Here is a 26,521-nt window from a genome sequence, read left to right as displayed (position 1 = left end):
GCAAACACGCCAACACGCCCTCATCCAAAGACTGACTTTACATGGAAAGGTTTTAAGAGAATGTGGGATAATCAAGAGAGAACGAACAGTTGTTCACACATCGAGAATAAACAGTGGTTCCCTGCCAAGAGCTGGACCTGCTGTCCAATACAGCCACAGCAGCAGGTGGGCCCTGAGCCCTGCAGAACGGCTCACTGGGTTTCACACGGGCTTTCAAAAACTTAATGTGGAAAAAAAAAGAGTAAGATATCTCATCAATGGTTTTTTTTAATGTAGATTATATGTTGGAACAAAAATATTTTGAGAACTACGTTTTATAGAATATGCTACCAAATGAATTTCACCTTTTAATTTTTTTTAAAATTAATTTTACTTTTCAAAAGCACGGCTACTAGACAATTGTTGATTTTATTGGTAACTTGTATTATATTTCTGCTAAACAGCACTGATTTAGAAATGTGGATTCTAATCCTGGCCAGTCCAGGGTCTAGCTGGCTGGCCACAGGGTCCAATGCATTCAGATTTTAAGAAATCAACTCAGCTTTCTTTGTAGCTAAAAAAAAAAAAAAAAAATAGCTGAAAATTCTGTCCACGTCAAATATCAGGTTGCCATCATCTCGTCTTTCTCATTTCTCCTTCTCCTTTGGGCCTGGCCCATATGGTTGAACAGGTTGTGGACTACACAAGAATGAAAGGGTGGGGGGGGGGCTGTTCACACTGCATACATGCGGATTTATATACTTATTACTATATTATCCCAGTGCATGAAAATAAGTATCTTGTTCTAACGAGATGGGTACATTAAACTTATTTTTCAGCAGAAGAAACTAAGGAACAAATGACAGCGAGTAGGGAGACATCATTTTCTGATCTGTGTGAAACTGTAGATAGCTTGTGTTGGCCCTGCCAGAATGCCAGATTCCACTCCAGCCAGCTGCTCTCCTGGTTTGGACTCCCTCTGTCACATGTCTGGTGCATCGATGGGCAAGAACCTGGGCACACACTCAAGCCTCAATTGTCCAAGGTGCCACTGGCATCCGGGGCAAAGGGTTCCGATAACCAGCTGGACCAGGCCCAGGGCTGGCTCAGGAAGGACCACTTACCTTCTCATTTTTCTTCTCATCTGGCTTGCATCCTGTGTTGGTAGGACTGGACGTGGACAGGCCACAGATGGGCCCTCCTCCTGCCTCCCCGTTGAGGTTGGCGGCGCTAACGTTGGGAGGTGTGATGGCTGATGCTGCTGACGTGAGGGGGATGGCCGGCCGAGGGCACATCTGCATCGGGGGCTGCTGGCTGTGCTGTGGGGACACCACCGTGCGGGGCCTGAGGCTGGTGGCGGGCAGGCGGGATGGAGAGCTCTGAGTGCGCAGGGGTGACACGGTGGCAGTAGGTCGGTCCTGGGCCTGGGCTGAGGGGTGGGAAGCTGGAGCATGAAGTTGGAGAGACAGTGGATTGAAAGGTCAGTGTGCAGCCTGCTGTGCAATTGCAATCCACCCCCAGGCTGGACCTCCAAGTGCTCTGAGGTCCTCCCAGACCTGGCCACCAACACAAATCTCTCCCTCGAAGAAGGAGAAACTGAGGCTGAGCAACTCTAAAAATGCATTTCTATTTTCCTAAAGCCTGAATTGGTCAGTGGGCTCTGCTACTGCTAAAAACAGTCCTTCCATTGGGAGAGTCAATATCACTTTTCCAAGGTTCCTGTGCACAAGGGCACATTCCCAGTTTTCTGTGAAGTGCTTTGTATCAGTCTGTTTTCCATCACTATAGCAAAACACCTGAGGTTGGGCTTATTTAGCTTTAAGGGTTCAAGGGCATGGAGCCTACCACATCATCTTGGCTCTGGTGAGCACCTCATAACAGATGACAACACAGTGGTGAGTGACATCACAATAATAAGAGTGAGTACAGGAGGGAGAGGTCTCATGGCAAGATAGGAGACTAGATTGAAGGGAGATGCTGGGCTTGCTCTTTCTATAACACTGTCTCAGAACTCACTCAGGAGCCATGAGAATTGCCTGATTCCGTCCAGGGTACATATGCTCCCTATGACCTAAAGAAGTCCCACCAGGCCCCACCTCTTAAAGGACCTACCACTTCAACTTCCAACATGTGAACCATTGGGGAACAAACCACATTCAAACTATGACAGATCCATGTCCTCTGAAGAGTTTGAAAAACATTCTTGTTAAAATGATCTTAAAACTATTAGGCCAGAAATCCTGCACCTACTAGAAGAAAATGTAGGCCCAACACTTCAACATGTCAGCTCGGAAACTGACTTATTTGAAGTCTTCCTTAAAGACTCCCAAAGCACAAGAAGTGAAATCAAGAATCAATAAATGGGACGGCATCAAACTAAAATGCTTTTCCACAGCAAAGGAAACAATCAAGAACGTGAAGAGACAGCTTACAGAATGGGAGAAAATCTTTGCCATCCACACCTCCAATAAAATGTTAATTTCCAGGATATACAAAGAACTCAAAAAGCTTAACAAAGAAACCCCCAATAACCCCATCAATAAATGGGCAAAGAATTGAATAGCGCTTCTCAGAAGAAGAAATGCAAATGATCAACAAATATATGAAAAATGTTCAACTTCTCTAGCAATTAGAGAAATGCAAGCTAAAACTACACTGAGATTTCATCTCACTCCAGTCAGAAAGGCAACTATCAAGAACACAAGTAATGGATGTAAGGCAGGCAGAGCCCAGAGAAAGATGGGGCTGTCATACAGGCTGGACCCAATTGCCATGTTAGGGTGGTGGAGGAAGAGTAGGAGCTTTAGAGAAGGGTAAAGCCAGCGTTGATTTGTGGCTGGTGTACATAGCTTCTGCCAAACAAAAACTTCACAGAAATAAAACAGGCAGGTCAGGAATGGATCAGGAGCAGAGGTAGAAGAGGAACCATGGAAAACTGCAAAAGAAAGGTAAAAGGAGATGCTCAAAACCCAGACACCAGCAGAATGTGTCCCTGTCACCTAAGGAACCAGAAAAGGGTAGACCTGGCAGACCTGAACAAGAAGTGATGGCAGAGAGCCCCTAACTAGAGAAGAAGGTGCCCGGAGGGATCCATGTTTACCCAACCTGCGGCGGGCCAACCCAAACCTGCTGTGGGGTTGTGAGTCTTTGTCATTTACTGAGGTCATGTCAAGGACAAGAGGCCAGAAATGGGACCAGAAAGCCTCAAAACAGTTTAGTCCTGCCTGTCATTTCCACAACCTAGGACTCCAGATCATGAAACCAAGTTCAGCCTGACTGGCGGTGTACATGAAGACCCGGTTTACAATAAACACCGTGCTGAGCTTCTTGGAATCTGTCAAAATTGACTCACAGCCCTTCTCCCGGAGCCACCACTTCCTCTACAATTAACTTGAACTGGGTGATCTGTGCTGCCCGGTCCCTAAGAGACTTATTTAAAACTATCAACTACCTAATAGATTTTTGGCGCCCTTGTTTCTGCTTAGGATAATTCTCAAAAGATTGAGACAGGCTATTCAGAAAAGTTACCAAAGAAGGACAAAAATCTGAGAAGTTTTGGTTCTTGAGTGGATTGAAAAAAGGAAAAATAAATGCTGAAACTGAAAGTCGTTATGAAGAGTTTGGCAGCATCACAGTGGAAATGACACAGACTGATCTCACAGCAGGGTCTCTGGATTTGAAGTTTGAGCCATGGCTTAAAAGCTCTGGGAACTTGGGCAAGTCACTTCACCTCTCTTTTCTGTCATTTTTTTTCATCTGTGATATGGAGATGACTATGTCCCATAAAGATGTTTTAAGGGATTAAGGTGAGAAGCACCTCACATACTAGAAATAAATAACTAGTAAGATTAGATGTATGTGAATACATTTTCAAACTGCAAAGAAATGCACAAGTGTAACTATAAAGAGTGAAAACCTGATAAAAAATATAATATACTTCAAAAAAAAGAATAAAAGAAACAATAAATGTTGGTGAGTATGTGGGGGAAAAGGGTACACACTCACACATTGCTGGTGCAACCACTGTGGAAAGCAGTATAAAGATTTCTCAAAAAAACTGGAATGGAACTTTGAGCCAGTAATCCCACTGCTTGAGATATATTCATTAAAATCAGCTACTATAAGCAGCCACATCAATGTTTATAGCAGCTGAGCTATGGAACAGACCTAGATCCCTTCAAGAGATGAATGGATAAAGAAAAAAATGTGAAATATATATATATATAGAATATTACTTAGCCTCATTTGCTGGTAAATGGATAGATCTGAAGACTATAATGAAAGCCAATCCCAAAAAACTAAAGGTCAAATGTTTTCTCTGATATGTGGATACTAACACACAATAAAGGGGTTGGAGGGAAAGAGTAGACATTCACTGGATCAGACAAAGGGGAATGGATGGAAGGGAGAGGTGATGGGAATAGGAAGGACAGCAGAATGAATCTGATCTAAGTTTCCTATGAACATATATGAATAGATCACAGTGAATCTCCCCATCGTGTGCATCCACAAGACTGCGACCCTAATTAGAATAAGATATAGTCTGTGCTTGCATAAATATATCAAAATAGAACGTACTGTTATGTATAACTAAAAACTAATACAAAAATCCAGTCTCTTCAAAACAACAACAAAAACCCTGGGGCCTGTGGAAGCATCTTGGAGAAGCTTCCCTGTGGATCATTAAACACTGCTGCACCTAAGCTGGTCACAGTCCACAGCTTGACCAGTAAGTCCTGACCCCAGAACTGGCCAGCCCAGTCCTTGGTTTCCAGGCTGGGCACTGGACTTGCTGAGCAGGAGCCTAGAGTGAGAGAGAGCTTTGCTCCTGACGATCACAAGAGGAAAGCTGGAGATATTCCCTCCTAGTGCAGACTTAAGGCAAAGCTATCCATGCCGCCATCTGCCTGCATAAGAATTTCTGGATTTATGACATGGAGTCTGGCAACTGGGAATGCACCTTAAAGATGGGAATAACATTTGTAAAAGCCTTCCATTTGCAAAGTTAAGGGTCCACCTAAACACGGCAACATATTCACATTAATCCTGCTAGGATTTGTGCTTCATTTAATTGAAAAACTGTCTATTAGATACAGATGAGAATATGGGAAGAGAATGACAGTTACCAGGGGAATAGTGAACTGTGACTTGGGCTGTCCCAGCAGAGACATCGCCTTATGCCAAGCCCTCCAGCTTGTACCAGGCAACTCTGATCTAGTGGATTTTGCATTTTTTTGCCAGACAAAAATTATATGTCACACTGGTTATTGGTTACCACCAAAATTTGTGGCATTCCTGGCTTTAGAAGATGGAAAAATACACACAATACAAATATTCTCAGCCCCCAAATATGCCTTGAATGCTGAATACACTTGTAAATTCTTCAGCCTCCAGCGGACGTGAAGCCACTCCATACCACATAGGACCCTCCATCTGCGAACCAGGCCCTTCTTCAGAGCCCCCTGTGAGAAGAGCTCACGAGATCTAACTACATGATGGTAGATTCTCTGGGGCTAGAGACAGCCCTCCTCTGTTTCTACAGGGTGAAATAATAGTAAAAGGTTGATTTTATGGTGTTTTTTTAATTATTAGTTATTTAAGGTTTCAGATGGGTTGGAAACCCACAGTGTTTGTGCCCTTGTGCAACATGGCCCTCATCTAAAAGGAAGGGTGGGTCAGACAATTTGGAGAATCTATAAAGTCACTGGGGTCATTTAATCACCCTTGACTTGGAAGGCAGCCTTGAGAGATTGATTGGCTTCTGCCCAGCCGTGAACTCTCCTTCACCCCACCTCTCAGTCCTGGATCAGAAATAATGCCCGTCAGGGAAGGGCAATTGCCCTGTGGGGTCATGAGATCAGTCTCCAGGGCCGCTCAAGGGTCTCCTGCTCAAGGGCTCTGCACGGTTCTCCTCTACTTTAGACTAGCTTCTGCAGGACCGTCCTCATCCTCTTGCTAAACCTGACGCAAGTATGAGAGTGTTCCAGAAAGTTCTGAGCCTGCCACTAGGTCATCTCTCCAACCCCCATCTCCTAATACTCTCCCCTCAGCCTCTCTGGTCTTCTGGCCACTCCTCACTATAGACTCTCTCAACTCAGAGACTTGTACTGCTATCCCTGTTCCACACACCACTCTTGCCCAGAGACCTGCGAGGAGGGGGCCCACTCCAGTGTTTCAGTTCAGCTCGGATCCCCTCTTCTAGAGAGACAATCCCAAACAGCCAACTGCATGGGTATGAACTGCCCCTCTGCCACCTCCATCTCTCTTGTTCTAGTTTTTCTTTTCTTCCAAGGCGCTTAGCTCCTTTTAACAATCTATATAATTTACTTATAATATGCTGATTATACACTCCCCCTTTCCAATTTTCTTAATATCTAATATTCTTGAAATAGTATCTGTACTGGTTTTCTTACATCTTTATTCATTTTTTTTCATAAGTCATCTGCATTTGCTCTCTGGCAGCTTTCACAGTATTTTCCTTACCCTTTGATGCTTGAAGCTGAAATACAGCATGTTTAGGTTTGGGTCTATGGATATGTTTGGGTATGTTTCCTGCTTAGCACTGTTTATACTTTCTGTGTGAGGATTTGAACCCCTCCTCAATTTTGGAGATTTCTCTGATTTTTTCTTTGAACCGTCTCTCTCTCCTATCTGCATGCATTATTTTCTATTTTTGGAAGTCCTACAAGAAGTAGTCTGACACTCCTCGATCCTTCCTTCATGTGCATAATTTTTCATCTCTGATCTGTGTTCCAGATAGATTCCTTTGTATGACTTTCCAATACCACTAACTGGGTGGGAACTTGATTAGTACTCCATTGAATCTGTGGGTCAAGTTTTGGAGAATAAACATAAACAACATTAAGTCTTCTCACCCACAAAATATATCTTCCTACTTCTTCAGATCTTCTTTCATTTCTCTTAGAAATGTTTTATAGCTTTCTTCTTTATCTTTGGTCAGATTTATCCCCAAGTAATGTCTATTTTTTGATGCTATTAAATTTGGTATAGGTTTTTAAAATGTTGTCTTCTAATTATTCATTGATAATGGTATTCATGGGGGATTGGTTTCAGTACCCCACATGGATTCCAAAATTGCAAATGCTCAAGTTCTTTAGAAAAATGATATAGTATTTACAGAGAGCCTGCGCACATCCTACCATATACTTACAATTAGTTTACTTAGTACCTAATACAATGAAAATGCTATGTAACTGAAGATGCTATGTTATACTCTATTGTTTAGAGGAATGATGTCAAAAAAATATCTGTACATGTTCAGTAAAGATACAATTTTTTAAACATGTTTTTTTTTTGTTAAATATCTTCCTGTACTATTGAAAAAATCATATTATTTTTATTTTTTAGTTTGTTAATAAGGTGAATTACATTGACTGATAAATGCTAATACAATCTCACATTCCTGGAATAAGCCTTACTTGATTCATCATTTTTCTTATTTATTGCTGTATATTTGATTTCCTAAAATTCTGTTTAGAATTTTTATGTCTATGTTTATGAGGGATAGTGGTCGGTGGTTTTATTTTCTTATAATGTCTTTGTCTGGTTTTGGCATTTGGGTAATGTTGGGTAAAACAGAAAAAGACAGAAATATTCTCCCTTCTTTTCAATTTTCTGCAAGAGTTTCCATAGAATTCCTACAATTTCTTCCTTAATTATCTTATATAATTAGTTAATTAAGTTACCTGGAGAGTTTTCTTTATGAAAGACTTTTAAATACTAAGTAGATTTATTAGATACAGGATTATTTGGGTTATTTAATTCTTAAGTCTCATAGTTTATGTCTTTCAATGAATATTTGAATATGCTCATCTAATTTATTGAATATAAAGATTTGAAAATAATCTCTTGTTATCCCATAGAATCTGAACTGATGCCACTTCCTGATATTGATAACTTGTGTATTTTCCCCTTTCTGATTTATCCATCTAGCTAGAGGTTTATCAATTTTATTACTGATCTTCTCAAAGAACCACATTTTGGTTTCATTGATTTTCTCTATTGTCTTTCTATTTTATTGACTCCTGTACTGATCTTTTTCTACTCCCTTTGCTCTTTTTATTCTAGTTTCTTCAAGTAATAGCTGAGGTCATTGATTTGACATCTTTCTTCATTTTCTATTGTAGGTGTTTAGTGCTATAAATTTCCTCTGGAGGATTGCTTTAGTGACATTCTACAAATTTTGATATGATGTGTTTCCATTTCAGTCAGCTCAAAATACTCCAACATCTTTTTCTGATTTCTTTTTTGATCCATGGGTTATCTTGAAGTATGCTATTTAGATTAATATCTGTGGGGCTGGGGTTGTGGCTCAGTGGTAGTGTGCTTGCCTAGTATGTGTGAGGCACTGAGTTCGATTCTCAGCACCACATACAAATAAATAAAATAAATACAGGTCCATGAACTAAAAAGTATTTTTAAAAAATAGATTAATATCTGTAATAATTTCTGATATTGTTTTTATTCAATTCCACTGTGTTTAGGGAATCCATTTTGTGTGATTTGAATTCTTTAATGCATATTGAAATTTAAATATTATGGCCCAAAATATGGTCTATTTGGTAAACATTCTATGTGCACTTGAAAAGAATGTGTAATTTGATGTTGTTGGGTTGAACGTTCCCTAAATGTCAGTTAAGTCCAGTTGGCTAGAGAGTTGTTCTAACGTTCTATATTTTTACCAATTTTCTGCATACTTTTTCTATTAGCTATTGAGAGAGGTACTGAAATCTCTTGACAATGATTGTGGATTTCTATTTCTCCTTTCAGCTTTATCTGTGACTGCTTATGTATATTTGAAGCTATTCTGTGCATAAATATTTAGAATTGTTATGCCCTTTTAATGAACTGGCTCTTTATGATTATGAAACTGGTTTCAATCCCTAATAATATTCTCGGTTATAAATTCTACCCTGTATGTTATTAATATAGCCACTCTATCTTTCTTTTGATTAATATTAACAGGGTACACCTCATTATTGACAGATTTCATATTTCCAAATTCTCCTAATAGCTATAATTGATCTATCCCTCCCAAGTCAATGCCAATAGAGTTTTCACGGTCATTTTCAGACAGGTGCAGAGCGGGAAAAAAATTGAGTTGCCTGACATGCATCCTCCCAAGTGAGGCTGGACAAGGTAACTCTCTGCCTCTTAGTTTCAGCTGCCTGATATGACAGGAGGATGGGCAGGGAGGGGAAAGTGCAGAGCAGGTCATGTAAAGAGCTCTGGCTCCAGGGCCAGTTGACCAGGATTTGAATCCCAGCTCTTGCATCTATTAGTGGAGCTGCCTCAGGCTGGTCATTTAACACAGCAGAATCTCAGTTTTTGCTTTTTTAAAATAAAGAAAAGAGACTCAACTAGGATGAGATTGTGATCTGTGTGAGAGGTGTGTACACACACGTGCAATTCTACCTCAGAGCAGTGATGCAGTGTTCACTCCCTTCAGTGTCCATGGACGATAAAACATAGCTACTGTGAATAACAGAAGTGCGTATGACCTTTAATCGACATGTGTCTTTAGATTGAACATATTAAAGTATGTTTCTTATTCATAGCGCATAATTTTTTTTTGCTTGCTTTTAATAGCTGAAAACCTAAGCCCAGTTCAGCTTGGGGTTATTTAGACCATCTACACTGTGATAATTTATGATTAGGTTCCAACCTGTCATCCGATTACATATTTTCTCTTTGACCCATGTATTCTTTGTTCCCCTTCCCTTTTTGTATCATTTCTTCCAGATTTGTTGCATATTTTATTATTTGATTTTTATCTCCACTAGTGGCTTATTTCCTATAACTCTTTGTTTTCATATTAGTGGTGGCTTATATCTTTAATTTATTAGAGTCTACTTACCAGTGATTCCATAACTCCTCACATATAATAAGGGAACCTTATACTAGTATATAATACTTCCATTTCTGTCTTCCCAATCTCTGTGCTTTTGTTATTACACATTTTATAATGTAAAATTTTAAATTCCAAACTGCATTGTTTTAATTTTTATATTTTAAAGATATTTAATAATAATTTAAAAAAATCTTACCTATTTATCTTATCTATTTGTTTATGTAGCTCTCATTTCTGGCGCTCTCCATTCCTTCGTATATTTCCACCTGGTATCAAGTTTCTAAAGAACTCTGGTTTGCATTTCTCATAGTGTGGATCTATTGAAGATGAAATATTTGAGCTTTGCTAGGTCTGAATGATACTTTTCCTTTGAAGGATCATCTTTTTTCTGGGTACAGAATTCTAGGTTGACAGATTTCTCTCAGTCCTTCTTTTGGTTATCCCACTGTTTTCTCAGAGTATTCTTGACAGAAATCTACCATCATCCCTATCATTCCCCCTACTTTTTACAACCTATTCTTTCTCTGGCTTAAGATTTTTCTTTATCACAGATCTTGAACCATTTGATTATGATTTGCCCGGGTGTTGTTTTCCCCCATGTTTCTTGTGCATGGGGCTCACCACCAATCTTTGAGCAGTGAGTTGATAATTTTCATAAAATTTAAAACAATTTTGTTCATTATTTCCTCAGATTATTTTTATGTCCCACCTCTTTCTCCTTCTTTGGGGTATCCAATAAACATACATTAGGCTCCTTCAAGTAGCCCATTGTTAACTCTGTTCATTTAAAAAATAAATTCTTTTACCTCAGTTTCATTTCTCCTCGTTTCTATTGCTACATCTTCAAGTTCAGTAGCGCTTTTTCTTTAGCAATGTCTAAGTTGCCATTAACTCCCTCCTGTATATTCTTGATCTTACATACTGTATATTTTGTTTCTAAAAGTCTGATTTGGTTCTTTTCAATATTTTCCAGTCTCTACTTAACTTTGTGAATATGGGGAATGCAATTAAAATAACTTTTAATGTCTTTAAACTAATTCTAACATTTTTGTTAGTTTGGGGTGAGTTCCGTCCGAGCAATTAATTGATCTCTTCATTGTGAGTCATATCTTCTTGCTCCTTTGAAAGCCTGGTAATTTTTTCTTGGATATCAGACATTGTGATTTTTATGTTGTTAAGAGCTGGAGATTTTTTTATATCTCTATAAATATTCTTGAGCTTTGTTCTGGGGTGCAGTTAAACTAATTGGAAACACGGTGAACATTCTGAGTTTGACTTTTAGACGGGTGGGACTGGAACAGAACTCAGTCCAGGGCTAACGTTGCCCACTCCTGAGGCCACGTCCTTCTGTGCAGACTACTTAATGCCTTGTGAATTGATAGGTTCCCCCTCCCCAGTCTGGCTGGTGGGAGCAGGCGCTATTTCCAGCCTGTGTGCATTCTGGGTGCAGTTAGTGCTAATCCTTTCTTTCCTTCTTTTTCTGGCTTTGGGTATTTTGCTCTCATGCATATGCTGATTAGTTCTCAACTGAATACAGATCTCTCTCTCTCTCTCTCTCTCAGCAGCTCTCTCCTCTTTGGTCCTCTGTCCTGCCAACTCCACCATCTTTGTCATGGCCTGCTGGGCTGGGCTCTACCTGTGCCACAGCCTGTAACTTCCTTGGGGATTACTGTCCTTGGTTGTCTAACGTCTACCGTCTTCAAAACTTTTATATATCTGTCTGCTTCTTAGCTGTTTCAGGTGGGAGGGTAAATCTTGCCCTCATTATTTCTGCTGGGCCATGAGCAGGAGTCTAGCTTGATCTTTCAAATACAAAAACCTGACTCTATCTATTATTTAAAGCCCTTTAATGTGTCCCACTGCCCCGAGGATAGAATCTAGATTCCTTGACGTGGTCTAAGAGAACCATCATAATCTGCCCCTACATACCTTTTCAAAAGCCTCGTTACCAGCCTTTCTCTGTTCGGCCAAGCAGACCTCACTTCTGTTTCCGAACGCACCTGGCCTCTGCTGGTCTCAGGGCTGCACACATACCTTCACTCCGCCTGGATGCTTCTCTCACCCCACCCCACCCGAGCTGCATGCTGTGTACTATCCATCTTCTAGATTAAAAGTAAAGCCTCTCTCTGCAGAAAAACGGTCACCAGCATACTGGACTACTTCTTCCACATCAAACTCAATCAACGGTAGGAACTATAGTCTTTCTCACTGCCATGCCTTTGCCTTTGCTGGCTCCTCTGCCTCCGATACCCTCCCTATTTTGCTCAGTCACCCTTGGAGGATCCAGGCGTTATCATCTCCTCTTGAAAACCTTTTGTACACCTCTTCCCATCCTCTTGGCCACTTTCCTCCCCCATCTCAGTGAACTCTTTCTCCTCCATGCTTTCTTCATACCCTGCCTGTGCCTCCACCACAGCACTTTTCAAATTCTATTTTAGGAATTTGTTTCCTTGTCTTTTGTTTTTCCTAACTGGGTCTGTCTGGTTTTCTCTGTCACCCCAGACTCTCTCAGAGCACTGTGAATCTAGCTCTTTCTTGGGGTGCTGTTTTGGGGGATAACTAAGTGGCTGCAGGAGCACTTGCCCCTACTGACGTGAACATCTAGGCAACAGGGGCACTTTGCAGGGGGTGCGCTGCCCTTGAGAAGGGGAGTGACATTAATCAAGTAGAACAAATCATATTGGATGCTATGGCTGACGCCATTAAGCCTTTGTCAAACCGCCTGCCTTTGGCTGGAGATGAGAACATTGTTGAAACGCCTCCCGACTGCCAAGGCTGGGGTCTGCTGAAATGGGCAATTACTGCAGCGAACAATCCATTACTTGTACTGTCAACCATGTTTTCTCGCTCTCTAAATGCAGAATCAAGTGGAAAATGCTGTGGGAATTCAGTGGCATTTAATTTACTGATATGCCTCGGCAGGAGCCACTCTCTTACCTGGCCGTGACAGCGACGGCACGGGGACAGGCGTGAGGCTGGGATGCACAAGGGGAGCAGTTTAGCCATCTTGCGCCTCGCTCTGTCTGTATGTAAAATTAAACCGATGCAAGAGAATGCTTGTCACACCATTGTGGTTACTATAGTGATGGGCGACGGAGACACGACACAGTGTTGTGCTGCCCTGAGCCGTGCCAATTTCTTTTGATACTGCTTGTTATTGCATAGAGGGAGAAATGACTGGCAGGGCTCCATTATCTTTTTGAATTGGGAAAGTTTCTAAGCAAGGCTTGGCATAGAAAGGCCATTATGCTGGCTATTTTGGGGCAGATAATCCAAGGCTGCTGTGCCAGGATGCTCACTCACCAGGAGGAACAGCTCTGCTTAGCCTTTCCATGTCATGGTGCCCAGAGACACATTGGTATGGCACGCTGGGCTGACTGGACGTGATGTTTATAATCAGAAGGAACCTGGTCTGGGCCATTCGCTGCCCCTGGTCTTGCCCAGTGCTCCAGGGGCCATAGAGGCCAGCATTTTGGCATGCTCTGAGCAGTCTGGAAGCTTTGCTGAAGGTGATTTAATTGCTGACTATCACAATGGCTGTACCCCAAACTGGAGGAGGGTACCAAGGAACACTAGCAGATCAATTTAAACCATGGCATACATGTGACTAATCAGATAAGGGGTCAGGGGCTGGAGGTGAGGGGTCTGGGACCAGACAATATTATCTGCTACAGAGAACTTGAGGTACAGAGACAAGTACTTCCTTCCCAGGGCTCCACAGTCTAGGGTTGCAAAAATACAGGTCATATTTTGAGTTGATAAAATTTTTTAAAAAGATATATAGAAAAGACTAGTGGGCACTGTAGGATCTCTGGCTTGATAGAGTTGGTCATGGAGGCTCTACAGCCAGTGCGGTGCTCAGACTACCTGTGAGACTTCTTGGTGCCAACTCCACCTCTGCTGGACACCACCCAGCATGAGGTTGGACCCCAGGCACCAAAAATCTACCAGAATTCCACCCTGCATCTGCAGATGATGCTGAGCACCAGGCACCTAAACTCTCTCACTCACTGAAGATGCTGGACACCAGGCACCGAAAGTCCACCCTGGCTGCTCCTGAAAAATTAGGTGGTTTTTCTTTACCCCCAGAAGGGATCCACATGGCACCCCATGTCTATTCTTCTGAATGTAAACACATGCAGAAGCATCAACTCCCAGAGTAGAGTCATGTGTCTCTTCAGGGTAAGCTGGGGGTGCAGGGTTGCCTTCTACCATGGTGGCTGAGCCCACAGGGAGGGAGGTGGTCTCAAATCAGCCAGGAGCCCAAGGCAACCCACTACGTTTCTTGAAACCACGTGGCTAAACCTGGTTCATCATCTTTCACCATAAACCAATTCCCTTCTGGTATCTTCCAGGCCAGAATCTGCTATCACTACTTGGACTGGGCTTGGGTCCTCAGATCACCTGGAGCACCTCCACACAGCCCACCTCCCAGTCATAGTCACTCTGCCTCCGGGGTGATTCATCACCCTGTGCCCCTTGCCTGGTCAGGCTCCTTGCCACCTCCAGCTGACTCCTGACTCAGGCCAGACTGCCCCATGCTCTTCTCTCCCCTGTACCATGGTGGTCTGTGAGAGTCTTATCCCCCTGGCTTAAAATCCCTCAGAGGGTCCTCATTGCCTTTAAGAGAAATTTCAATCCTTGAGAATCTTTGGTAACAATTCCTATTTACTTTTTAAACTTCTCATACATTGAACATTGTTATTCTCTAACGGAATAAAAATAGCCACCATGGGCGGAGTACATACTAGGTGCCATGCTAGGTAGCCCTCACACAAACCTCCTGGGAGGTGAAGACTGCTTATACACCTATTTCACAGAAGGGGGAAACTGAGATTGTAGCAATAACAGCAACCCTGGCACTTGAGCATAGGTCTGTCTGCTGGCCAAGCTGAGGCCTTCAGCCAGGCCTCTGTTTCAGTGAGGGGCTGTCCCCAGATCTCCACTGGATGCCTCGAACCACAGATAGTACCAAACCATCTAGAAACCTTTAAAAAAAAATTTTTTTTTTAAAGAGAGAGAGAGAGAGAGAGAGTTTTTTAATATTTATTTTTAGTTCTCAGTGGTCACAACATCTTTGTTTGTATGTGGTGCCGAGGATTGAACCCGGGCTGCACGCACGCCAGGTGAGCGCGCTACCGCTTGAGCCACATCTCCAGCCCCTAGAAATCTTTTCTTCCTGTTCATACCTACTTATGATAAAGTTTAATTTACAAATTTGGCATAGTATCAAACAACAGTAAATGATAATAGAACAGTCATAATAATAGACTATTATAAAATAGTCATGTGAATGTGGTCTCACCCTCTGTCAAAATACCTGATTGAGATGCCTTTGCCTTTTTTTGTTGATGGTGGGTACCTGAAACCACTGGGAGCCACTCTGTAGGTAAGGAAAGACCACTGTACTTACAGCCAGTTAAATAGAAGCTTGCTTTGCCCCCACTTCTGTTCGCTGGACAATTCCTTTCCTTGCAAATGCATCCTTGGTCATTTTCCTGCTTGAGTGTGGCTTTGCTGCTTTTTCTGGGAAAGCCCTCTTCTGAGGAGCCTTCTCTAACATTTCCTTCCCCTAAGGCCCCACACATCCCCTCCCTCCCCAGGGCTCCCTGCTTCCCTGATACCAAAGACTGAGAGCAGGGAGGACATCCTGTCAGTTGGCAGGAACACTGACTGCAGTGGACTGAACTGCAAAGCTCTCAAAGCAGTCCCCATTAAATTCAGGACCCTGCCAGGGCTCACTAGAATGCTGCTTTTCCCATGTCAGTCCGAAGTGCATCAGCGTGCGGGTGTGCAGGCAGGCTACCTTCTTCAGTTTCAGAAGGACCCATGGAATGGGCAAGAGGACAATGAGCTTTGAATACTCCCATCCCCCTGTCCTATCAGCTGTGACTCAGGAGAAGATGTCTCCTCTGCTATGTGAGGCTCTGCCTTGACTTCTCACTCAGCACACTGCCTTCTGGAGTGCTCTGAATAGGTGGGGTCTTAGCTGACTAGTCTCCAAAGCACTGCAATTTACTGCTAGAAAGAACTTTCATTTTTTTGCCCTCTGAGTTCCACTTCTGAGATGGTAGATGTGGGGTGGGAAGAGAAATTCTGGGTTACGCACCCTGTCCTGGGTTCCTTTCACTTTAGGACAGTGTGACTGGTTTTGGAAGGCCACGGGGTGTGGGCTCCCGGGAGGCATTCTTTAAGTCAAGCTTTAATGGTTCTTATTAGCCCAACGCTAAGCTTCTAAGAAATATGTGCTCGGCCTTCTTGATGCCTTCAAGGGCTGCTCCATGATTTCTTTTCATTGCATACTGTCCTGGGGCCAAACTGGTTTTTCCTAAGGTTCTGTCAGCCTACTGACTGACCATGTGCCATAAAGGTGGTGAGCCAAGGACCACCATTCCTTCAAGCCTCAAAAAGTTTCAGATAGGGACCCCATGACCTGTGCTTATTACCAGCCCTGTCCTGTGAGCTGCTGCCCAGCTGAGGAACCCTGAAGAGCCTAGCAACTGGGGACCTCCGTGACCCACCCACAACGGCCTCATTGGGGAGACTTCGCCCATGTTAATCTTATTAGTCCATACCGTCCTCTTGCCATAGCCAAATGTGTAAATATTTGTGAATTCTTTAATCCGTTTCAGCTGCCAGGATGGGGTAACATGATAAGTCAAGTGAACTTCCTGGAGATCAGCAGACTTTAAGATTGTGACGAGAAATAATCACTCCCCCCCCCCCACACACACACACACTGTTCTTTACCCGAGACCTGGGCCAAAATGTGTCTCATGATTTGTGTTCCAGAAAGCTCTCCTGTCAATTTCCCAGCAAGGTGAGAGCCTGGGAGTCTGTGTCCATACCTGTTGGGATGGTGGCCCGGGCCTGGCTGGCGGCCGGCTGAGCTGCATGCCGCAGACAGCTGCCCGTTGGTGGGGAGCCTGCCAGGTGCTGTGGTGTGGTGAGGGGCAGGGCCGGCCTGGTAGCAGTGGCTGGGCTGCTCAGACTGCCACCACCAGGATGCATGGTGGTGGTCATCCCTTTGGCCAATGGAGATCCTCCAAGCACATTATTTCGGGGTGGCCCAGCCCCTCCTCCAGGAACCCTAAAGAAACAAGCAGAATCAAGTCAGTGAGAAGGCTCAGATGAAATCCAGCCTTTGCCAGTGGCCCTTATAGGTTCTAAAAGAAGGGGAAGTGCTCCAGGAAAGTTCCAATTCAATGGCAAGACATGGCTTTAGCTGAAGGATGCCCAGAGGTCAGATTTAACAAGAGCACCCTTTATAACACCTTCATGGAGCCAACTCCCAAGGTGAATACTCAATAAATAGCAAAAGAACCCTAAGGAACAGAGGAACGATCCAAATCACATATTTAGCACCAGAGTGACTGCCCTGATTCATTCTAACAAACAGCTGTGCGTCTCCAAACACAACCAGAAAAAGTGGGTGACTAAGTCGCATCTCACAAGGCTCTGACACATCTGGCACGTGGTGGGGACACGATGCCAGCTCCTCTGGGCATGGCACCATCATGTTTCTGCTGGCTGCGGGGAAAGGGCACAGGCAACATGATTTCTTCTGAGGATGTCAGGGAACTTGCAGCTTTGTACCAAAAATAGGTGCCCTTTCACCTGGCAGCTTCCAGTTGAAACCGCTTCACGTAAGAGGAGCAGGGTGACTTTGGAAACAAGGCTTTTAACCCTTTTTCTCTGCATGTATTTACTTTCTGTTCATGCCCTGGCTCTGGGAGTGTGGGATACCGCAGAATTTGGGGGCTTAAAACGTTCTCTGGATTTTGTTTCATGGGAACCAGAAAGTCTTCAGTTTGCCCAGAAGCTGGGTAAACTTCTGTTCCTGTTCCTTCAGGGTCTCTGTCTCACTTCTGAGACAGCAGAAGCCACAGTGGAAGAAGACAGGCTCTGCCAAGCCCTCTACCTCTCCTGGGTCCTGGCTCATCTCCCCATGGCATGGTATCACCAGGCTGGGACCCTCATTGGAGGAGAGCCCTCACAGCGCTCAGGAAGCGCTTCTGCAGAACAGCTGTGGGAGAAGAGCCTCCCAGAAAAGGTGTCACCTGATAAGGAGCCACAGGGCAGCGTGGTCCTTCCTCAGTCTCAGAGCTATCTTGAAACTCACCTCTGCCTTGCAGCCCTGACAGCCAGTGCCACCCATGAGTTTATAGATCACTTTTGCGACTTCACATTTAGTCTTTAAAAACAAAATAGCCTGGGCTTTCATTCTGGCCAGGTCACGGCACAGGGGTGAAGGCAGCTAATGCAAACACATCTTTAGTGGCACGGTAAACCCCTCCCTCCGCTCTGGCAGCGGGATGGCAAGGCATCCTCCAACCAGCTCTTATCTCCTTAGTGCAGAGTCTCATGCACCCTGGGGTCCCCACCTTTTTGAATGAACTCTGAATCTCCTCCACAGTTGCAAAGCTGCAAATCACTTGTAAATGTCAGAGTCTCAAGCCCAGAGCACTTTAGGATGGCGGGGGCAGATGCTGATGAGTCGATCCTGGTCTGCGTGTAGAGAGGGCTGGGCCTTCACCTGTCCCTCTGACCTCTGTCCTGATAAGGTATCAAGTTTCTGCTGAGTATTTGTTTGTTTGTTTGTTTATTTTAGTTGTAGGTGGACACAATATCTTTATTTTACATCTATGTGGTGCTGAGGATCAAACCCAGTGCCTCATGCATGCCAGGTGAGCACTCTCCCACGGAGCCACAACCCCAGCTCCTGCTGAGTGGTTTTGACAATTTTTCTAAAGAACAGTGAGGATCAGAGAAGGTATAATTCCTGGGAGCAGAGTCACAGAATCAAGAGGCAAGCTTTTCTGCTCTCTGGTGAGGTATGGATCCCACAGGGGAAGTCTGAGCCTATGATATAATGACTGAGGGGCTCCTGCTGATTCCTTCTCTGAGAGACAGGAGAAGACCCCAGGGAGTGACCTCTTATTATCACAGTTATAGAGCTGGATGGACTTCTGTTTAATGGTGTCCATGGCTCTGGGCTGCTTTGTACCTGGATAAAGATCAAGAAAGTTCAAGAGAAGTGAGTAACTGATGATATTGCCCAAGCCAGAGTTGAGCAAGGTGGCTCAGGTCACCCAAATGGTTCCAGTTTCATTAACCAGAGGATGTCCCCATAACCAAGTGCCTGGCACTGTGGGAAGACAGTCCTTGGAATAAGTTTTTTATCAAAGCTACCAGATTTCACTTATTTACTTAACCTACATTTATTGAGCACCTAGTATATGCAAAGAGTATACAAGGAGCCCATCATGCACAGATGGAGATGGTTGCTATGCCTAGGGACTGGAGGCTCTGCACAACTTTGGATGACCCACAATGAGCAGTACTCACAGACAGGTCCATTAGGACGATGTGATAGGTAGAGCTATCCATTCTGACCATGTGACTTGGGAAGGAGGAGGTTTTCCTTAGCAACTGGACTTAGGACTAGGCTCCTGAAGGACAGGTCAGGTTTAATTGGGTAGTGGGAAGAGTTGGGAAGGCATTCCAGATTTGGGGCGGTGTATGGAGGCAACCCTGGCTGTCAGCGCCCACTCCCTCCCCCCCTGAGGAATTCAGTCAGAGGGCTGTGTCTGCATTATGTCAGGGCCAGGTATGGGTGAGCAATTAAAGCAAGATGCTTGGGGGAACCTCAGCACTGATGGGGAGCGGTAGACAACGAGGGCCAAGGTACTGATGAGTGGCATCAGACCCACTGGTGGTCCCTCAGAGCACTCAAGACTTCAGCCCTGAGTGCAGCTGCAGGGTGAGCGTGCATGGGAAGGCTGTAATGGGAACTGCAGACTAGATCTCCCTGTTGAAGACAAGCCCAGGCTACAAGCACAGAGCGGGCTGCCCCACACCCGTAAGGAAGCCCCAAGGGATCCATGGGGAGCTTACACCCTAAGCAGCCATCCCTCCTCTTAGAAGGCTGGGCTGAAGGCAGAGGGCTTTTCTGAAGCCCCTCTCCAGTGTGCTGCCCATTCTTTTCCTTGTGAGGGCCACCTGAGTGGAGCACTTCTTGCTGCTCGCTTTCCTTTTCCCTGCAAACCTTCTGGGCCTTGATGCACTGCCTTCCACAGGCCTCTACTGGGTACAGGATCCCTACTAACCTAAGCCACTAGAGGCAACTCTGCATGTGTGTCCCCGGGGCCTTCTGAAGCCACTCTGACGGGGTGACTCAGTCTGGCAATCAATGCCAGGGATAGGGACAATCTTTTTTTTTTCATGTAGTCCTCTTCTACAGACTGTCAAAACACAAGGGCTATGTCTTCCGTTTCTTTGCCCGTCCTGCAGCCTCCACACAGGGCTGTGTTGCCGCGGGGCACAGAACCAACTGGAATAGAATGAGCAGCAAACCTCAGCTCAATGGAAAATTCTCAGACAACTCGAGATTACCTCTATAGTGAATTTTTAAAATGACTTTTTCTATTTTATAAAAGTTGAATAACACAGAATTTGTAAAACACTAGAAGGCACAAGGAAGAAAAAAGTTTAAATCACCCACAATCCTTCACTCAATAACATTTGTTACTTTGGGGAACACATCACTCTGCCTTTTCATAAATGTGTATGTGTATTCTGTATGACAGCTCCCATGAGTGATGACTCGTCCCACACATGCACTGCATATATGTACACATGGTACTCAATGCTATACAAATGCACACATACACATACAGGCATCACACTGACCATTCATGCAGACCCTGTACACATGCATGTGCACACACTGTACTTACAGCACACGCACAGGCACAGGCATACACAGGTACCACGAACACCCACTGTATACACACATGCATTTGCTAAACACATGCACTACACACATTGCACACGTATGGGTGCACACTAATGTGGTACACACAGTGAACATAAACGTGTACACTGGAACACACACTACTCATACTATACACATCATTACACACACAGCACATACATGTGACACACTAATGTACACAAGCTGTACTCACTGTACATACAATGCCTGCACACAGGGTCCTCACACACAAACACACACACACACAAGACCTTGCACTTTGGAGAGTTTCCTATATCCCTGCTCAGTTGCTTTTGTGCCCTTGACTCCAGCTCCTCCTTCTCCCTTTTTGGTCCCCTTGGTGGCCAGGGTCCCCTGGAAAGCCAAGCAAACCCAGCTCCGATGCTGGAGCTGCAAGGACAGCTGAGTGCCCTCACTGCCTCTAGGGGGACCCAGGCCACAGTGTGGTCCCCAGCAGTTGGCACAGCATTAGGAGAAGGTGAACCTTGCACCCTTCTTGCCCAGGCTGCTGGACCCTCACCTGGAGACCGGTGTCACATAGTTTCCAGGAAACACCCCAGAGATCCCCGTCCTCAGGGACGCCCCCTTAAACCAGCCGTCCTGGCACTTCTCCAGCACCCGGTACATCTCCCCCTTGCGCAGCTCCAGCTCGTCATTCTTCTGGGGCTTATAGGCATAGAGCGCCAGATACCTGGACAGAAGACAAGGACAAGGGTCAGTGGGTGCCTTTCCAGGGTGTGGTGGATGGCAGCTGGTCACAGGCACATGAAGCTCATCTTCCGAGAGGAGCTGAAGTCTGTGGGACTCTACAGTTGACAGAGGGCTCCTGCACTCACCGAGTAGCTCCTCCCCACGCACCTGAGAGGCAGGCGGGAGGAGGCCAGGTGTGCTCCGCGAGCCTGTGAGTCCCAGAGAGCCACAGGGCTGCCCTGGCGGCTGGAGAAGTAGGCCCAGGAGCTGTGAGTGGGAAGGGAAGGGGGTCCCTTCATCGTGCCCACTGAGGCAAAGTGACTCCCAGGCGACGGAGGACACCCCAGAACCGGATTCTGAGGCCCTCTCTCTGGACGCCACAGTCTTCTTCTATTCTTTGTGTTTACCTTAGAGTCTGGTGCTCCGAGCAAGAAAACCTTAGGGAAACCCAGCATGAGCTAAGTTGGCCTGAGCTGGAAGAGAGCTCGGTCCCCTTTAAAAACAAGGGGGGTCTAGTTAGGGAATTCTTGGCCACATATTTCCTTGCAATATTTGTACCATGACCTTTTTTTGTGTTTTTTTTTTTGTTTTTTGGCTTACGCTTTTCTTTTAAATCTTATTTGCAGTTGAGGCTGAACAGACTTAGTAGTTAAAATTTTGACCTGAGGTTTGGATGCTGTGCCTACAAGTTAGCTGTGGCCTTAGGGAAAACCGGTTTTGTGACATCCTGAAGATAATTTGATTCAACCTCACAGGTGCTTGGAAGGAATACATAAACTTGCAAAAGTACTCCGCTTCTTCAGGTTTGGGGGAATAGCTGGTTTTGGACTGAGGGAGCAAACTGTATCAGATAATTATTTGCCTAATAATTATCTTATAAGGTTCACCTAGGAAAGTGGGAGGGGGGCCTCAGTTCAATAGGAGATGAAAAATAAATTTTAGGGCTGGGGATATAGCTCAGTTGGTAGAGTGCTTGCCTTTCATGCACAAGGCCCTGGGTTCAGTCCCCGGCACCATCAAAAATATATATATTTTTAAAATAAGGGTCCTTTTCTGATCTTGCTCCAAGACGGTCTGTGTGGTGGGCGCGTCAATCCCGTCCAGTGACTGTGGGTTCCTAGTGGCTTGTGCAGGAGAAGGGCTCTGAAGCTGAGGGGCTCACAGACACCTGACAGCATTCTCCTGGCTCTGGGTGGTGCAGTCGTAGGAGGTGAAAACAGAAACGAGGCACAGCTTACTAGGGTTCAAGAAGGAGGCCCTGAGGAATAGGAGAGTTCCATCAAGACTAAAGACTTCTTTATCTTAAAAAAAAAAAATCTGCCACCCCTTTCCAACATCTGAATCCTACACACAAAGACCTCTGCTTCCACTCAGTGAGGGCGCTTACTTCCTTTATTTATAGTCCCTTCCCTTAGGGACACTCCTTGGGATGAAACACGGTTTGCATGTTGTTCTTTCCTGGTTCAAAAAGATAAACGCTGACAATTAGGAACGCTCTGGGCTTCCTGAAGATAAACAGAGCCATCGGAGGAGGACCCCTCCCTCCTGCTGGTGGGTCTATAGATTCCCATCGTCAGTGCTATGCCCAGGTGACAGATAGAGAATCCAGGCCGTCATCATTCTCTCTTGTGGCCACGGAGGAAATACGACAAACAGAAAAGTCACGTGAGGTCTGAATTGACACAGCCAAACCTGTGCGCAGCAGGCTGGCTGTAGCGGGGAGCCTCAGATGGGAGCCAGGGAGTGGGTGAACCCACAGAGCTGCGGAGGAGGAGGGAGCCGAGATGGCCGGGATCATGGGAACCGATAAAATGATACATGATGTGGTGTGCCTGTTCTCAAGGAAATATAATTGAAGCATAAATCCTGCTTAGGTGTGTCTCCTTCGTCCTTCTGTGATGTCAGAACAATCTGACTGTGACTAGGAGCAGGCCGCCAAGCCAGGTGATGGCTTCTGGGGCATGTATGGGTCAACGTGTGACTCAGACCTCACCAAGTAACTATGTGTCTGTCTGTGGTCATGGGGGGAGGGACCTCAAGCTGACTTTGTTCAGAAAGCGGCCTGGGGGTTCCATCGGCTGACCCAGAACACCCTCCACAACCTGTGACCCAAGGCTTGGGACCCACTTCTATTCTTCTCCCTCCTAGTGCTGTGCAGGACCCAGTGGACACAGAGCTGAGCGGGGGCCTGGGGCCTATCACCTGCCAGAGACGAGGATCCGTGAGCTCCAGGCTGCAGCCAAGCCCTTTCTCCCTGAGCTGCCTCTGGCTGTTGGACACACCTACGGGAAACATGGGCCACCAGGGCCACACTCCCTGTCCTGGAGCAGTCCTCTGCAGGTGTCCCATCTGGCTAGGTACCTATGTCACTGTGCAGCATCCTGCACGTGTGGCCTCGGATCACCGAACATGTAAGGGAACAAGTGTCTCAGGGGGCATCCCAGCTCACAGAACACACCCACGGGCAGCAGCTCCTGCCAGGACCTTCAACTTGTTTCACTGGAGCTCTGCTTTATGAGGAACGCTCTTCCAATTGGCCCTTTCCGCATGCAGAGGCTCCAAGGCAGGGCAACCTCTTGAACCAGAGTATGAGGGGTTTCTCCCTTCCTCACAGCCAGGCACAGTGGCGTGTTCCTGTAATCCCAGCGACTCAGAAGGCTGAGGTAGGAGGATGCAAGTTCACAGCCAGGCTCAACAACTTAGCGAGGCCCTAAGCAACTTAGCAAGACCCTGTTTGTCTCAAAATAAAAAGGGCTGGCTGGGGATGTGGCTCAGTGGGTAAGCAGCCTTGGGTTCAGTCCCTGGCACCAAAAATAAATAAGTAAAATAAATTATTTCTTCCTCTCTCATCTTCCAACCCAGCACACCTGTAGGGGTCTGAGGGATTCTGAGCAACTGTGTTCTCTTGGGACAGAGACCTCTTCCTAGCAGGATCCCAGCATGGGCAGCCACCTGGTGACCTTGGTCCTATCTACAAAGGTCCCAGCTCAAAAGGGCCTAGAGGAAGAGAACCAGCAAATCCTGCTTGGGCAAGCAATACTCCAAAGTGTTCCCTGAAAACATGGAACAGGCTCCTGCCTCAGGACCTTTGCACTTACTTTCTATCTGCAGGTCTCCTCTCTTGCCCCCTTAGTGTATGCTCTATGAGAGTGGGATTTCTATCTGATGGTTCAATGCTCTCTCTTCACTATCAGGCACAAGGTAGATTCTCAATAAATATTTGTTGAGAGAAAAATAAATCAGGGGCCTAGGCTTTGCAACTAAGTGCAAGAGTGCTGTGTGTGTGCGCGTGTGTGCATGTGTGTGTGTGGGGGGGGGGTATTGGTGATGGATATGTGCATATATGTGTGAGTGCTAGAGCTACAAACAAGGAGACTTGCGCTGAATCTTTTTGTTGTTTCCTAGAGCAGGAGGGAGCCCCCTCCAGTCATCTGCCAAGTACGGAACTGCCCAGAAAGAGGGCAGGGCCTAGCAGCCCGAGAGGCTGGGAAGGCACCTGCCCACACCTGGGCTCAGTGAGCTGTATCAATTAGCATCCAACTTCCTCAGCTGGGAGTTCACACTCCAGATTTCCAACAGCAAGTGTTGGCAGCTGTGATAAATACTCCACAAACCATTTGAACTGTTTGACAGTCACGTTTGTGATCCTGGAAGAACAGCCATCAGATAACTGAAGGTTAATTACCCTTTGGGAACGAAATGATGATCTTTTCCTCAGTGTTTTAGGATCCCTATGTCATTAATGGGACAAAGACTTTGTGATTACATTTCAGCCTAGAAGGGGAGTTTCCACTCTTCCCCATCAAAATAAAAATGAAAATTCTTTATGTCGGAAGCTACAAGTCACCTTCATACCTTTAAACTGGAGAAGGTTTCAAGCATGGGCAGCCACCTGCTGACCTTGGTCCTGTGTACAAAGGTTCCAGTTCAAAAGGGAACCTTCTTCAAAATTCCATTTTTATTTTAAATGAACACCAGACATGGTTCTTAATGAAACAGTAAAGGAAGGGAAATGGAAACTAAAGATGAACTTCTAGGCTTCCACCCACCACCAGAGTTGTCCACCATGTACCAAATATGTTGGGCACACCTCCACGGAGCGGGGACGCCAGCTGTATGCACACTTCCCTTACTTCCGAATCTGCTGAGAGATGCATCCTTTGCATTTGCATAAAGATAGGCTGGAATGTTGTGCTAAATTAAGCCTCTTTGCACAGGACGACCAGCTTCTTAGCAGTAGGAAGTTGGGGTGTTTATGAGATGCTCAGTGATACAGACAGCCCTGGGGTGCTAATGCCCACAGGGAGCCACATCCTTTCCAGGTGCCATCGCCCTGAGGGCTGATATGCCCCTTTCTTCTCAAAGCACTGTCACCAGATAACTTTCCCCGAGGCCTTATTTAAAAGGTGCCAGCCACCCAGAGCTGCGTGCCCACCACAGGGCCACCAAGTGAGGCAGGGCCAGAGGAGAAGGACAGGCCCTAACGTCTGCCATGTGCTAGACACATGGTCTCATCTACGCTCCACATGGACCCTGAGGTTTCACAGTTGAGGAAACTGAGGCTTGGAAAGATGGAGAATCCATCCATGTTCCCACAGGTTCCGAGGCAGGGCCAGGTCTGCAGCTCAGATGCTGCCGGCATGGCCCAGGGACATGGCTGGCTGTGCCCTCCCTCTGAGAACAGGCTGCCACATAGAGAGGTCTGCACCAATGTGCACCAGGGCATAACGACCTTGGTCTTTTTGTCTTTATGTTAAATCATTTCTGTCAGAGGAGTAATCCTTTTGGTCTCACAATTTCAATTCAGCCTCTAGGTGTACGTTGCTGGGGAAACCAGAATGTAAATAAGCCTGACTTCACCTTAAAAAAATCTCTCCTCCTCCTCCATTTTTCCCCTTTGGGGGCCTCAGTGGTGAAACCAAAAGCAGATGGATCTGCCGGGCGGTTTTCCTGTGCGTGGCATCTGTGTATCTGCACGCGGCTCCTCCGGGGTGGGGCACTGGCCCGAGTGGGGAATGTGTCACGCTGCATCTGCTTTCCCTTCTGAGTGACTCGAGAGAGTGCATCCGGTGGGCCACGCTGGAAGCGGGCTCTGTACTCTGAGCAGGGCCCCAGGGCCTCTCTCCACCTGCTGCCATCAGTCCCTGGGGATCTCAGCAGCCTGTCTCCTGCACTGTTTCCCGGTTCTAAGTGACAGCCCCAGA

At 45.7% G+C, this 26,521-nt stretch overlaps 1 protein-coding gene across 1 annotated transcript in view; it reads right to left on the bottom strand.

Moving 5' to 3' along the window:
• Positions 1-26,521, bottom strand: part of SH3RF3 (SH3 domain containing ring finger 3) — a 339,914-nt gene that overhangs the window by 42,770 nt on the left and 270,623 nt on the right. The window contains exons 6-8 of the mRNA XM_081264584.1: positions 21,148-21,318; positions 16,699-16,940; positions 1,104-1,423 (exon numbers count right to left, since the gene is read on the bottom strand). Coding sequence (XP_081120710.1) covers positions 1,104-1,423; positions 16,699-16,940; positions 21,148-21,318 — 733 coding nt within the window. The remainder of the gene's footprint in view (positions 1-1,103; positions 1,424-16,698; positions 16,941-21,147; positions 21,319-26,521) is intronic.

This window comes from Spermophilus citellus (assembly GCF_964194105.1).
Source record: "Spermophilus citellus genome assembly, chromosome: 13".
Classification (NCBI taxonomy): Eukaryota; Metazoa; Chordata; class Mammalia; order Rodentia; family Sciuridae; genus Spermophilus; species Spermophilus citellus.
The sequence above is the reverse complement of the archived record's forward strand: the minus strand, read 5'-3'. Positions and strand labels throughout refer to the sequence as shown.